Genomic DNA, 15,051 nt, shown 5'->3' on the forward strand with positions numbered 1-15,051 from the left:
AGGCATTGGTTCAATTGAGGGAGGTGTTTGCTGTCCTTGGTGCTGATACCACCCCCCCCACCTGCCTCCCCCGCCCCACGATTATTGACAGATGGGAGAACAGAGAAATCCTGCCTAAGAAACTGAAAACTCTCACAACAGAGGCTGATCTGGGGGGAAAGTCCTCAAAACATGTTTTAATAGCCTCTTTTCTTACACTATTCCAAATGAAAACAGCCCTAAAGCAGCCCTAGTTTTCCTGTGGGAGAGTTAACACACTGTCATAATACCTCCTAATACCCATAGAGTGCTGCTAAGTCGCTTCAGTCATGTCCGATTCTGTGGGACCCCATAGACGGCAGCCCACCAGGCTCCCCCGTCCCTGGGATTCTCCAGGCAAGAACACTGGAGTGGGTTGCCATTTCCTTCTCCAATGCATGAAAGTGAAAAGTGAAAGTGAAGTCGCTCAGTCGTGTCCGACTCTTAGCGACCCCATGGACTGCACCCTACCAGGCTCCTCCATCCACGGGATTTTCCAGGCAAGAGTACTGGAGTGGGGTGCCAATAGAGTAGCTCACCCCAAACCACTCCCCATTCAGGCTCTATTGGTATATTTTCTCAGGTGAGTCAAAGTACCTTAACTCTTAGAAAAGGAACCTATCAATTGGATGAAGCATTGGGGTCTGCAGAAACTGCCTACTGACTGATTCCTTTTCCTGATACCTTTAGGCGGCTCAGCTGGTAAAACCAGCCTGCAATGTGGAAGACCTGGGTTCAATCCCTGGGTTGGGAAGAGCCCCTGGAGAAGGGAAAGGCTACCCACTCCAGTATTCTGGCCTGGAGAATCCCATGGGCTATATAGTCCATGTGGTCACAAAGAGTTGGACACGATGGAGCGACTTTCACTTTCCACTTTCTTTCACTTTAGACATAGGATATATGTGGCTTGCAAAGGACTAAATGTTTCTGAAAGAAGCATTTGGGTAAAAATTTGTCATATACTGAAACACAGGCCTCTGAATTCCTCTCCACCCCTAATTTTATTGTCACATTCTGAGAAACTGAGCAGAGCTTTTACTATGCTCAAGAGGAAGTCTAAACTCATAAACAGCTATTTCCTAATGTTCCCAGCTCCTCTGCCACCCAACACACACACACACACACTCAGAAAGTAAAACCTAGTTAAGAAAGAACATGACTATTCCCTTCACAGTACACAAATCTTTGCCAGAGAGAGCAAGACTGCTGGTTTCTCTCAAATTCAAACTGAGAATTTTCTTGTCCCAACTTGCCTTCTTTTCATTTTATTTTGACAATACCCTTGAGCTCACCCACCATGGCCCACACATATAACCAAGAAGGGTCCTTGATTCTGTTGGGTAACAAAAGATTAACATGGGTCATTTGGGGTTGCCTCCAGCTGCAATGGGCTTGGGGAAGCCTTTGCTATAGACATGAATTATAATCAATTTTTTCCAGCCTTGAAAAGGAAACAGCCCAATGGCCTCAAGAAAGACTAAATGCTCAGAGAGAGGAAAGAAAAAAACCATTAAAATAGGTTCTTGTTGTTCCTGTTAACATATTAAATCAAATTTTCCATACCCAGTGAGTTATTTCTCAAATGATATCTCTGAAATCTTTAAGTAATCAAACCTTGTCACTAGGAAGTTACACAGGGAAATGGCTTGTTCAAGGCAGGCTGTGAAGAAGGTCAACTCCATGGGATTAGCAGAATGAATTATGGAACATCACCCTGAATCAGCTTGCCTTCTCCAATTTCACATCATAATTTAAAATCCTAGTCATAACCCAATTTGGACTCTCATTTCAAAGTAAGCTGAAATGCTTTCTGTCTGCTGTACAGCTGCAGGGAAAAAGTCACAGGGACAGAGGTTCAGAACAAAGATGTTGCTTTCCTATCTAAGACAGGCAAAAATTGACCCTCAGGTAGAAAAAGAAGTGGGAAGCTGAAATGGTCTGAACTTGAGCAAAAGATTTGTGAATTTCTTAGGATTTCAGGTCCTCAGTCTTATTGTGATTTCTCTCTGGAGTGAGAAATTCTTTAAAAAGAAGAAGAGGCATGCACAGCATTTAGTCAGTTGCATTGCACCTGATCATAGCTTGGAGATCTAAAGGAAATTACATTTGAAAAATTTAACATACCAAGTAATCACCCTTACAAACAGTGGTTGGTGTTACAAACACCTGGGACCTTTTTCTTAAGGGGCTGTAAATGACATCACTGTTGTAACCTTGGTAATCTGGCTTCAGGATGTATTGTCAGGGGTTTCATTTCCAATCAGATGTGTTTCTCAGTGGGAATCCCAATCACACCTATTTGGGAGTGCTCAAGGCTGTTAGAAAGGTGGTCTGGCATTTGGTTTTCACTCCAGCAATTTTCTTTTCCATCTTAAGGTTATTTTCCTATACACAAAATGCTGGCCCCAGAATGAACACAATACTGTATCAGGATCATTATCACTTTGGGTGCTGTTCTTCAAGACTGGCTTCACTACCCAATTTACCAAGGAAAGGTACTAGAGTCATACTTTTTAAAAAAATTACATTGAAATCTACAGAACCTCACAAAAGCAATAATAGATAATACAGAGTTAAACACAGCAGGAGATGCCATTTTGCTATAAAACATTCAGGACTCCAGACCTGAAAACAAGGTCTACCATCAGAGCTTTTTCAGTGACAAAACCAAATGAGTAAAGCATCCTTTTCCTTCTTGTGTTTTTGAAAAGGCATTCTCTGGCCTTCCAAGCTTGATGATGATTCCAAGAGGAAAAATACCTATGACAAAACTCTAGAAACCAAATCACAGGAGGGATTTAAGAAAGATGCTCTTCAAAACAGCACATCTCCACTGCCCAGAGAGTGGGCTCTACTTCTTGAGGTGTTCGTGAAGCCCACAGGGTGCTTGGACAACTATGATCTCGTTTGGTACAGACAGGGGGCTGTTAGCAGCTTTCTTTTGTAGATGAAGAACCAGAGGCACAGAAGGGCTAATGATTTTTCCAAGATCACTCAGCAAAAATAGGAGCTCTGACATCATCTGCCTCCTCCCTAGTCCTATGCTTGCCCCCCTACCCTACACTACTTTCAGTCTGTTTAATCATTTTATCATACACAAAATCTTAAATTGACTCCATGTTTTTCCTAAAGAAATGAACATAAAAGAATTTAGAAATCTTATTGAAAATATTAACAGGGATCAAGAAAAGAAACAATATTAAACTATCCCCAGAAGTACCAGGGGAAAAACTATATTAAGCAGATAGGAATGTGTTTAAATGTGATGAATTTGCTTTTAATAGTTAACGTGGATAGTTGATCTTAGGTCACTGTTGGTTCTCAGAGCCATTTGAGAGATAGAGTTGAAATATCTACTGATACAGCATGATTTGTGGAGTGGAGGATCTAGTCTCCCAGGTCCTGGGGTAATTTCTTCCACCTCATTGTTCCCTAAAAAGAGAACATGTTATCAGGTTCAATTCAGTTCTTAAGGTATAAACCTTTCTGGTGCCATTACAGTAAAGATCTCATTTGATTGAAAAAGACTCTTTTATCCCCTTCAAGATTTGGATGCTGCTGCAAATCTGTGTTTCCATATTATAGTCTTTCCACTAAATAAACATCTTGCTGACATGTTACATTCTTATTCTGTAGGGATATAGTACTTCCATGCTGATAGGAGCCTAAGCAGACAAAAAAGAGAAGGAAACCATGGTTTACCATTTATCAGTCTATTTAACAGCCAGAAAAATGACCAAAGAAATTTGAAGGAAAAGCTGTTTGTGGCAAGGAAAACCTCTCTAAACCAAGAGAGAAGGAACAAATAATCCTCAAAAAGACAGAACAGGGCATTATCATGGGTTTGTTGTCCCAACATCTCTTGTGCAAAAGGGACTGATGAAGTCATAATGAGGAGGTAATCATTTGGTCAAATGAGCTGGGAAGAGACTGATGGCTGAGAACACACTGGTTTCCTCTCCAGAAACCTTAGCTAAATCACAAGTGTGGTTGATGCCCAAACTCAGGAAGAGGGAGATGGGCCGGTGGGGCTTTTTCTGACTTGGCAGAGATAGAGGGATGTGATAGGGGGTAGTGGTGGATGGTACAAGTGTGAACTTTCAAAAACATACAAAGAAGAGCTGCAAGAGATGAACTGAACACAAGACTAAAGTGAGGCTGAATCTTCAGGACAGGGACATTTGCAATCTTGTTCTAGGGGAGACCTGGAGAAGATATCCTTCAGTCAAAAGTGATCTGGGCATACACACTGAGGGAACCAGAATTGAAAGAGACACGTGTACCCCAATGTTCATCGCAGCACTGTTTATAATAGCCAGGACATGGAAGCAACCTAGATGTCCATCAGCACATGAATGGATAAGAAAGCTGTGGTACATATACACAATGGAGTATTATTCAGCCATTAAAAAGAATACATTTGAATCAGTTCTAATGAGGTGGATGAAACTGGAGCCTATTATACAGAGTGAAGTAAGCCAGAAAGAAAAACACCAATACAGTATACTAATGCATATATATGGAATTTAGAAAGATGGTAACAATAACCTTGTATACGAGACAGCAAAAGAGACACTGATGTACAAAACAGTCTTTTGGACTCTGTGGGAGAGGGAGAGGGTGGGATGATTTGGAAGAATGGCATTGAAATATGTATAATATCATATATTAAACGAGTCGCCAGTCCAGGTTCAATGCACAATACTGGATGCTTGGGGCTAGTGCACTGGGACGACCCAGAGGGATGGCATGGGAAGGGAGGAGGGAGGAGGGTTCAGGATGGGGAACACATGTATACCTGTGGCAGATTCATTTTGATATATGGCAAAACCAATACAATATTGTAAAGTTAAATAAAATAAAATTTAAATTAAAAAAAAAGAAACATAAAAAAAAAAGTGATCTGAGCAACAGACGAGTTGGAGATTGACTTATATTATCACTGCCATTCAAGAAGAGGTCTACCAGCTGCCCACTGTAGACTAAGGACACTTACACATCAGCCCAGAGAATTGAAGTAACTTGGAAACAGTCACCCAGACAAACTATACCCAGCTGACTTTTAGCCCATTGCTCTGTCCTGTCCCCTGGAACATTGAAATCTTCCAGGAGAGTCTACTGCTTCCCCTTCATGCTCCCATTCCATTTGAATGTTTGATATCTCATTGTTTCAGTCCCCAAATAGGTTCAGTAATCTGCTTGAACTAACTTACATTTATACTTATACTTAATACAATATGTACTACTCAGGCTCCAACCCAGTGCTTCTCTTCCATCCCAAAAAATTAAATAAAATCTGCATCAAGGTTCAGTTTGGTTTTATGTTTATCTGAGAAAATGAATCCAACCATTAAATATGAAGGTTCTGAACTCAAGACATAGTCTTCCTTGAAAAGGCCTTAATTTCATAGATGATCCATAGTGCAAAAAGTCAGAAAGCCAAAGATTGTGTAGATAATAAAATAAAAGGTGAGATATAAGAAGTTTAAGAAACTTCAGGCTTGGTGCACACTTATTTGCACATACATGTGCATGGATATTGTTGGGAGAAAGACAAATGGGGCACACTGCTTGTTGGACCTTTTAGGACCAATAGGAGTGTAAAGGTATTTGTGTGTGTGTGCATGTGTGCATGTGAACAAGTTTAAGTAATAAAATAGAAAGATGAATACAGTTTGCCCTATATGAGCTTGAGCACCCAGACAAAATAAAACACTGATAATTGCTTTTAAATAAAGTCATCAGGCCTGCCTCTTTATGGCTGTGACATTACTTGGCCCAGAAATCTATTTTCCCAGTCAATAAACACAATGTCCTTGACTGGTAACTTTCATTTCTCCTAAAGAATGTCTAAGGGAATACAAAAAGACTCATGCTACTCATATTAAAGATAGAAGGCAAAGTGGGAAAAACAATTTCAGGGAGAAACAGAAATCAGTAAGACACCAGGGAAATTTGTGGTCAATGAATTTACGCTAAAGGACATTTCTCAAGACTTTTGGTGTGATGAGTGGCCCCCGGTTGTAGAGAAGTTGTGATTTTCACTTTGAGGTTTCTTCTGGCTGCTGCACCCTTGTGTGGCTTCACATAGTCAATTAGAAAGGGTATGGGCCACTCTGGAGCCCACCACCCCATCAGGAGAGAGTGGGCAAACCAGATCGTAGTGGACAGCTATATCCTTTGTCCCAACCAGGAGAAAAAGGAGCTATGCTACCTCTTTTGTTAGAACCATAGGAAACACCTACCCAGACATAGGGCAATATCTTTGTCCATCAGAACCCATCACCACCACCTGACCACCAAGTTGTAGTCAGGACCTGTTACGTCTGACCCTGGAAATGCTAGAGAACTGGAGAGCTTAGAGCAAGTCTTATAGATATGGGGCACACTAATTCCTTATAAACCATTTCACTTTGTGCAGCATAAAGATAAGCCACAAAATTGTTTGTCATCAACAGAGTGGCTTTCATGCCTTGATTTGTAGTCCCCTGAGGGGAAAACCAATACAATGACAACCACTGTCACTCCAGCTGAGCACAAAGCCTGGTTCAGCACCATGGACAGAAGAGAGAGAGAAGGGGGCCAAATTCCATCTCCTGGGATGAGATCCCAGCCATGGTTCCTGGAGGTTAAAAAGTCCACAGGTGGGGAGAGGAGTGGGTGGGGAGTGGAGGGGCGTGGTGTGGAGGGTGGCCCACCAATGGTTCTGGTTGGGATTTGCAGAGATCCACCACATGCATCTCAACGAGCTCTGCAGTAAACTTCACTGCACAGAGGTTAATCTAGATGTCAACATTGTCTGACAGTGCTGAAATTACTCCAGGGCAGGGCTCCTTCAGAAGTCTTAATATAACAGTCAATTCCATCCTGCCTGCAGGAAATGAGAGTTTTCTGCTTTGTGTGCCGAATCATTCAGCGCCAATTTTCTCACTGTTTGAAGTCCAAACTGTTTGTGGTCCTGGGATTCACCTTATATTAAGACCTTCATGGAGTCTGAGAAACTGGATTGTCAGTCCTATGGAAGCAGGAGGATAAGAGCCAGAACAACAACAAAAAAAGACAACAATGAAAGACGTTCTTCTTTACTAAGATTTACTTCTCTACTGTGGAAAGCAGACATCAAATCACTTGGACCAGGTTTATTTATTCACTCCAGAGGTGAGCTTAGAGGAATCAGCTAATGTCAGGAAGCTGTGGAATGAAGATGGAGCACAAACACTTCTCCAAGAGAAAACAAAAGATGTCAGGAAGCTATTCACTTGAGTATGTGCTACCTGTTAACATATTACAAAATTTGTTTTTATGATGCCCACGAACTCTTCTTAAATGAAGGAATAGCTGCCAGACTTAGCTACTCATATTTCTCATGGGCTTTAGAGATGCTGCATCCAGAGAAGTGTCAGAGTAGACTGTGGATATCCAGGTGCTCAATCTACCTTCAGACATTCAGGAAGGAAATCTAAATTTGTCATCACCTAAACTGAGAAGAAACCAACTTCTCTCACGAGATGTAAAACTGAAAAGCAAGATCTGAGTGACAGGCATTTCTCAGAAGGAGACTCCAACTAGCTTTCTTCATCTATACTATGTTGATACACCTTCTATTATAAACTTCTAGTTTTGTTGGGCATAAGTATCTCTTGCAAGCTCCAAGCTTAGGCCAGGCACTATACATAAAATACCATTTACCTTGGTGATTGGGAAAAATGAACAGAGCTCACTGTCTTGCCTCTATAGGATGGGAGACAGCCTGGCACACTGGCTTAAGATACAGCTCTCTACTGCAAATATCAGATCAGGTCTTGTTTTAAATTTGGAATTTAAAGAGGAAGTGGAATCAGAATTTTTCTTACTTGGACCAAGAATTTCAAGTATTTTGAGAGAGGGCCCCCAATTTCCTTAGATATCCTTGTGAAATAGAATAGTGTCTATGTTGGCATACCAAGACTTGGGCGGGAGGATCTCTTGTTTGCAAAGAATTTGTTTAGACAGTCCAGGGAACTCTGATTCAGAGGAACATACCAGGAAGGCAGAGACTATGTCAGAAGCCAGGATACCAGATTCTTTGGGTGAAACTGATTATTCTCACAGCAAAAGTTCTCATACCCCATGCAGGGATTCACAGATATTCACCACATCCACCACAGTCAGCAGTGCCTTTCAGAAAGAGCAATCAGCGATCAACATCTCACATTTTCTCCGTCCCAACCCTCCCACAGATTGGTTTCACCTGCAGTGCTGGTAAATTCAATACCAGCCCAGAAACAGGACAGGATGTGTAGAAACGGTGAGTTCTCATGTGATCCGTGAACTGGGAAGAGTGATTTTCAGATGCTCAGGATGTCGTCACCAGCAAAATTTAATTCAGGGAGCCCCCAATGATCGAACTTTACAAGAGAACAGAAATCCCATCAGGACCTTTCTGAACATCTCTTAGGCCAGTCCATCTCTGGATTTCTCATCCCTGAGACATGTAAGGCTCAAATCGATGAAGCTTGATGGAATTGACTTCCTTACTCCAAGGGGACCTCCACTGAAGTCTTTCCAGTGAAATATGTGGATATAAGCATATAAGGTATATAGGCCTATTCTCTCCATAAGTAGAAAAGGAAATGGTAACCCATTTCAGTATTCTTGCCCGGAGAATTCCATGGACAGAGTAGCCTGGCAGGCTACAGTCCATGGGGTCACACAGAGCCAAACATGACACTATCATTCACTCACTCTCCTTAAGATCACTTAAGATGATTCCCAGTGATGTTAGGCAATCCCAAAACATGTTCTAAAGCCTATACTGATATCTTACTGATAATACAAAAACTTGGAATCTTCCTTTGAAACCTATTAAGTGTAGCAAAAAAAAAAAAAAAAATTGATATCAAAGAAGATACTGGTGCTCCAGGAACCAAAACCTTATTGGTTACAGAATCATTTTTTGCTGTGAGGCAACTGCTATGGACTCAGTAGCAGGCTGGCTCGCAGCCAAAGCTGACAATAGCTAGTCCAGGGGCCTTTGAGGGCAGCTCTGTAGACTGGCAGCACATGGGCTCATGTAACAAACATCTATAGATATTTCTCTGCTCCAGACGCTGAGCAAAGCATAAGGAAGACCCCAGACCTCAAGACCATCCATAGTAACAACCATGCCTTGAGTGAAAACAATACTGCTGCTGTTTGGTTTGGAAACATGGCAAGGAAGTCGCTCATCATGCCTGAATGAAGCAGAATTTTGTTGAATAGTCTGCCACTTAAACACTGATGTCTTTTCAACGCCCTAGCTCCTCACAATAGCAGGTGAAAGTAAAGATCTCTTGAATTTTGTTTGACTCAGACTGCCAGCAACCTGTATGACAAGTAAGCAGGCACACTGTCTCCAAGTCTTGGAACAGTTTCTGCCAACTTTGGGTATGTTGGTGTTGAATGGAGTAGCATGACCAGTTGAGGGGGACAGGTTGGTAAGATCAACCAAGGGGCCAGTTGGCAGCCTTCCTTAAAAGTATGAAAATTGGGTCCTGGGCTTGTCTGCTTGACTTCCCTCCACCAACAACCCCCAGACCTAATCATCACTGAGCCTGTCTGATTTGGCTTCTGTAATCAATATCTTAACCACTGATAAGGCTCCCTCCTTCTCCTCCTTACCTATCTTTTATTTTCCTTCTTATTTCTAACAAGCAAGTCTAAAAAAAAAGTGTGAACATAACACAACATTTTTTAACTGAAAGAGACCTTAAGGATAACCATTCCAACTTTCTAAATGCCTCAGACGGGAAACAGGACAATCTGCGAGACTAGTTGACTTGGCCAACATCCCCTGAGAAACTAGAGCAAAGCCAGAAATCTCAGAGGTCTTTCCACCACTCCATGTCATCATCTAACTTCCCATGTATCCTGTGCTCTCCAGGCAAGACTGACCTGCTTTTGCTTCTGAGTTGAGTCTCATACAGTCTAAAAATGGGCTGGCTGGCTGTTCTACCACTGGTGTTGGTTTTGTAGTATTTAGCACCAAAAATAGTTGCACTAGTGTAGTCCGCAAAGTAAGCATCAGAGGAGAAAGAGAGTCATGGTCAACCTGAACCCAGAAGGACCAAGGAACCTTTGCCTCCCGTAGGAGGTCTCTTTCCAGGGATGATTTGCACACCATCTTCTGAGTGGAGGAAATATCAAGATTTTTGTCTGTTAACTAAACAAGGCTTTGTGACCCTCAAGATCCACTCAGAGATCAGAGGACAGCATTGGGTTCACCACCAAAGTCAAGAACTGGAAAGGCCCCTGGCCATGGCACCCTATTCCCAGGTGGGCATCTAACAGCAACTCACTCACACTCAGTCTGGGGAGGACCAGGTGAGGAAGGCGTGGCAGGGAGACCAGCCTGGGGGACCTCACGCATCCACCACAGCTACAAAGGAGCTTGCATGATGCTATGCCCCTTCCCAGTCACTCTGGCATGGACTTCTAAACTGTGAAGTTTGGTAGCGGGCCATGAGATTGAACTAGATGGGGGTGGCCATATTGGCTAATGGAGTGTCATTTCAAAGCCCATCTAACCACCTCCAGCTCTTTAAAAATAAATAAGCAAATAAATAACCCTTTACCAGGGCTTTTTGAGTGTGCAGGGAGGCTAGGAGGGTGAAGGAGAACTAAAGTGACCTCGAGCGCTTCAGCCCTGCAGCGTTGTGACTGCCAAGGAGGAGAGGAGAGTCTTTTTGGAAGCCACCCACGTTCAGAAGGATGAGCCCTCTGAGGCAACTGCCCCCACCCACTCAGGGTCTACAGAGGGCACCCCCTGGCAGTCCAGAGTGGCCCTGAGAAAAAGGACACAGAGATTTAGGGCTGATTCAAAGAATCTCAGAACAAAGAAGGGGCCAAAGTTGAGCAAGCACATCCTGCCTGTCACAGATAGAGACATGGAGACCCGGGGGGGCCTTCTCAGTCCCACCCCTCTACAGAAGGAAACACCTACTCGGCTGACCCCAGAGCCCCGAGGACCCTTTCCATTGCTGCAGCCCCATCCTCTGCCTCCTTCACTTTCCAAAAAGACTCTTGATGTTTGCTACCCGCCAAGGTTAATAAGTCAATGTGTAGACTCTACAGAGAGCTCACAGTAAGGGCAGCAAGAAAGCAAGCCCTCCCCCTCTGTATCCTTCATCTCGGACTCTCACAGGAGGCAGCTGCCGACACTGGATGTGACGAGAGCATGACCCCCAGGCCAACACAGAGGCCCGCAGGACTAGGACGAGGGAAATCTGACAACACCAGCCTCTGTGTTGGCAAAGGAATTGCCTTCTTTCATCAGGCCAGGAGGACTCAGCACCCTGTATTGAAACCTTGCTGCATTCTGAATTCCCAGTGGCCCACTGATCCCTTCTCACCTCCCCATCTTCAAGACCACCAGAGACTCTGAGGTTCTAGGAACGTAGGTTCCAGGAACACACAGACAGGAAGATGGAAGCCACGCAGTGTGTGCTGGGGGGTTGGGGAAGAGGCAGCAATAGGAAACTTGGGGACTCATCTCTCGCTAAGAGAAATCTCCTCCCAGGACCTCCTGACCGTTCCCTCCTGGAACATCTGTCTTTCATTTAGCTAGGACCAAACCAGACCATAGAGTTCAACCCAGCATCAGCAGCCCTGGAGCGGCCCGAGAGGTCAACTGCCATAGGACAGCACAGGATTCCTTTGAGGTGGTCCATCCCAAGAGCTCTTCTCAAAAGTCCCAGGGGTGGGGAGCACAGCACAGTGAGAAAGCCCACACCCAACTCCGACTCCCTCCCCACCCCTCGCAGCCCACTCAGCAGCCTTGCCCATCCCCGAGATGCACCCGTGCCCCACCATCTGAGCGCTGCTCTTTTCTATCAGAATAAAAATATTTGTGGGTCTTAAAAAAAGAAGCAAAGCCACAAACACAGAATTCAGTCTCCCGAACCCTACACAGGATGACTGTCCAGCAGCTGACCAGAACGTCCAGGCTGCCGATTGTCCCTTAAGCTGGCAGAGAGGGAGGCAGGTCAGGGGACCTGGAGATGCCAGTTGGGCAAAAAGCCAGTCCATTCGGTAGCTCTGTGCCTGGGGCTAGGTGGAGGGGCCGGTGGCCTGGGAGAAGCACAGCCTCTCCTCCCCCGCGGGAGGGCTCCCTGGGGCCAGGCTGTCGGTTTCACGGGCCTCTTGTGGTCATGGGTCAGGGGGCCCAGAGACCCACCCCATCATGGTCCTTGACAGCGGCCACTGAGAAGGCAGTGATCCCCCTGGTGCCGGGGCAGAGGCAGCTGGCCCCAGCCCAGATGCTTCTTCATTCTCTCTCCCTGGTCAGGGCTCCGTCCTCATTAAGATGCCCAGCCTGCAGCGGTGGCCATTGGACGCCTCCCAAAGCAGCCTCGGCCCCTCCCCCGCCCCCAGCCCACAAAAGCGATTCCTCAGCCCCTGCATTTTCACAGCGGCTCAAAGGCAGATGCATCAATCCTTCCAGGGGCTGGAAACGTGAGGGGAATGCCAAGGGGCCAGGTGCAGGTGCCAAATAGATTCCCCCTGCTGGCTCCTGCCCACACCATCACCTGACTCTCTGAAACAAGCACTGCCTGTGCCTCTGGCTGGACCTGGCCCCCTTTCCCAGCAGCGGGGTTTACCTGGGGCTTAACAGAGCTCCCGAGAAGTGGGAGCTAGAATCTAGAGGAGACAGGATGAGACACGGAGGACCCAGAGGGGCACACCTTCAAACACCTGCGAGGCATGAACTCTCCTGCTGTTGGAACCCTGCTACATCCACATTTACAGACAACACGGGGGATGTCCAAAGCCCCCCTTATCTCCCCAGCAGCCTGAATGTGGGAGGCAAGGCCAAGGAGTCTTTGCCTGATGGAAAGACAGAAGGCAGTGCCATGACAGGGTTCAGATTTCGGCTTTTAATTCTGTGGCTCGTTAAATCCAGAAAGTCCAGTTTTTGAAGTTCAGAGGATAGATGACACCTCTCTCAGATTTAGAAAGGAAGGCGCGGTTGACACCCAGATGGATGTAGTCCACTGTCGCCATGGTTTCGTGTTTTGCTGTTGTTTGTTCAGTGTTTACCTGTAGGCGCCATTGTTGACTCCCCAAAGCATGAGGACTGTACTTTCCAGAAAGGACAAGTTAGAAAATCGTCCAGAAGTGGTGGAGAGGAGGAAGGCGGTGGAGACGATGGTCAGGGGAGGCGTGAGGTGTTCCAGCGGCCCCTGGTCTGGTGTTCTTTCCTTTCTGACCCTGTTGACACGGTCTGCCCATGCGCCTGTGTAGAGCTTGAGGCTAACACACCTGTGCAGGTGATCACACCCACGCAGAAGTGGTTGGCACTCCTCCCCAGCTCCTCCCATCCCAATACAAAGATTGTCTCTCTGCATCTTTAAGATCTTCCGCTCTCAAAAGACAGAGCTGAAGAAATACAGGCCACAGCCTACACCTACGCAAATTTCCAATTGCGTTCATAATATATAAGATTTTCTGGGTTGTCATTACAGTCTTGCGGTTTCTGTATCAGCAGCTTCTCTGTGCATTAGAGAAGAGGGAATCTCTCTGTAGATATAGATAGATAGATAGTTAGATATATAAATATATATATATATATGCCAAACTGCCTTACAGGGTTTTTCTCTTTCTTTTTCAGTGTTGTATGTGTAGCAGGCACTTGAGTTTATATGAAGATGTTTGCTTCAGTCAAGGATGGAAGAAAATAGTCTGTGAGGTGGAAAAGAGGGATGGGGTGAGGCCAGGAGAGAAGAGGCAACAGAATATGGATTTGTGACCACCGGCCACTGCTAGCCAAGGATGTCCAGGTAGATGGGGGTGGCTTTCCCCAAAGCATGGAGGATCTTGTAGATCTCCTTGATGTTCAGCCGTTGCTGTGGTTCCCTCTGCCAACACCCCAGCATGACATCATACACCTCTTTGGGGCAGACTCGGGGCCGCTCCAAAACACGGCCTTGGGTGATGCACTCGATGACCTGGAAAAGGGGAAAGAACAAGGAAGTCATGGCCAATGCTCAGCTGTAGCCCAGCGGCTCAAGCTCAGCAGAAGGCCACAATTTCAGTGATGCTCTTCAGTGAAGACTGGGCTGGAGATCAGAGTTGCTCGTCTGTCCTGGGCATGAGTTCCAAGTGCCAGGACCCAGCATTGGCTGGTCCAGGCCCCTGCTGCCCTTTGCACTCCATCTCTGCTTTTTTAAATTGGAGGATAATTGCTTTACAATGTTGTGCTTTTTTCTGCCATACAACAACGTGAATCAGTCATACACACACACACACACATACACACACACACACAAGGACTGCAGCCCACCAAGTTCCCCCGTCCATGGAATTCTCCAGGCAAGAATACTGGAGTGGGTTGCCATTCCCTTCTCCAGGGGATCTTCCCAACTTAGGGACTGAAGCCAGGGTGTATATATATATATCCTCTCCCTCTTGAGTCTCTTTCCTAACACCCCCATCCTGCTCCTCTAGGAGGTCATCACAGAGCACCAGGCTGGGTGCCCTGTGTTATATAGCAACATCCCACTATCTATTTTACACATGATGTGACAACATATATGTCAATTCTACTTTCTCTGTTTCTTTAAAAGTCCTTAACACTGGGACCAACTGTCTGATTCACCACTGTCGAGCTGGGTGGCCAGAGAAAGTCAACTGGCCTCATAGGATCTCAGCATCCTTACCTGTAAGATGGGTCCATCCCTTGACCAGCTCATTTAAGGACCCAATGAGGAGGAAAAGGGATTGTCTGACTCAGTGTACCAAAGGGAAGGCCACAAGGAGGAACAGGAAGAAAGCAGATAATGTATAGTTGGACCATCCCCAACTGGAAACTCAGGACCATGCCTGTAATTTGTGGTTGGAGTCCAATTCTTCAGAGTGATTTCTTTGCTGCCACTGTGAATTTTTAAGATTCCATCTTCCAGTTCTCAGGTTATTTGAACTTCTTCCTAACTCTCACTATGTAACCCTGGTCAGCTTACTGACTCCAAACTACAGTGTCCTCATTTGAAGAAAAATTGTGATGATAAAAACACACAG

General features: G+C 45.2%; 1 protein-coding gene across 2 annotated transcripts in view; it reads right to left on the reverse strand.

Annotated features, from left to right (window-relative positions):
- Window positions 1-610: 610 nt before the first annotated feature.
- NTRK3 (neurotrophic receptor tyrosine kinase 3) overlaps window positions 611-15,051 on the reverse strand; it is a 435,527-nt gene continuing 421,086 nt past the window's right edge. For both annotated transcript variants that reach the window (XM_070358231.1, XM_070358230.1), the window contains one exon: window positions 611-13,982. In XM_070358231.1, coding sequence (XP_070214332.1) covers window positions 13,797-13,982 — 186 coding nt within the window. In that variant the 3' untranslated portion in view covers window positions 611-13,796. The remainder of the gene's footprint in view (window positions 13,983-15,051) is intronic.

This window comes from Bos mutus, chromosome 21, assembly GCF_027580195.1.
Source record: "Bos mutus isolate GX-2022 chromosome 21, NWIPB_WYAK_1.1, whole genome shotgun sequence".
In the NCBI taxonomy this organism is placed as follows: domain Eukaryota; kingdom Metazoa; phylum Chordata; class Mammalia; order Artiodactyla; family Bovidae; genus Bos; species Bos mutus.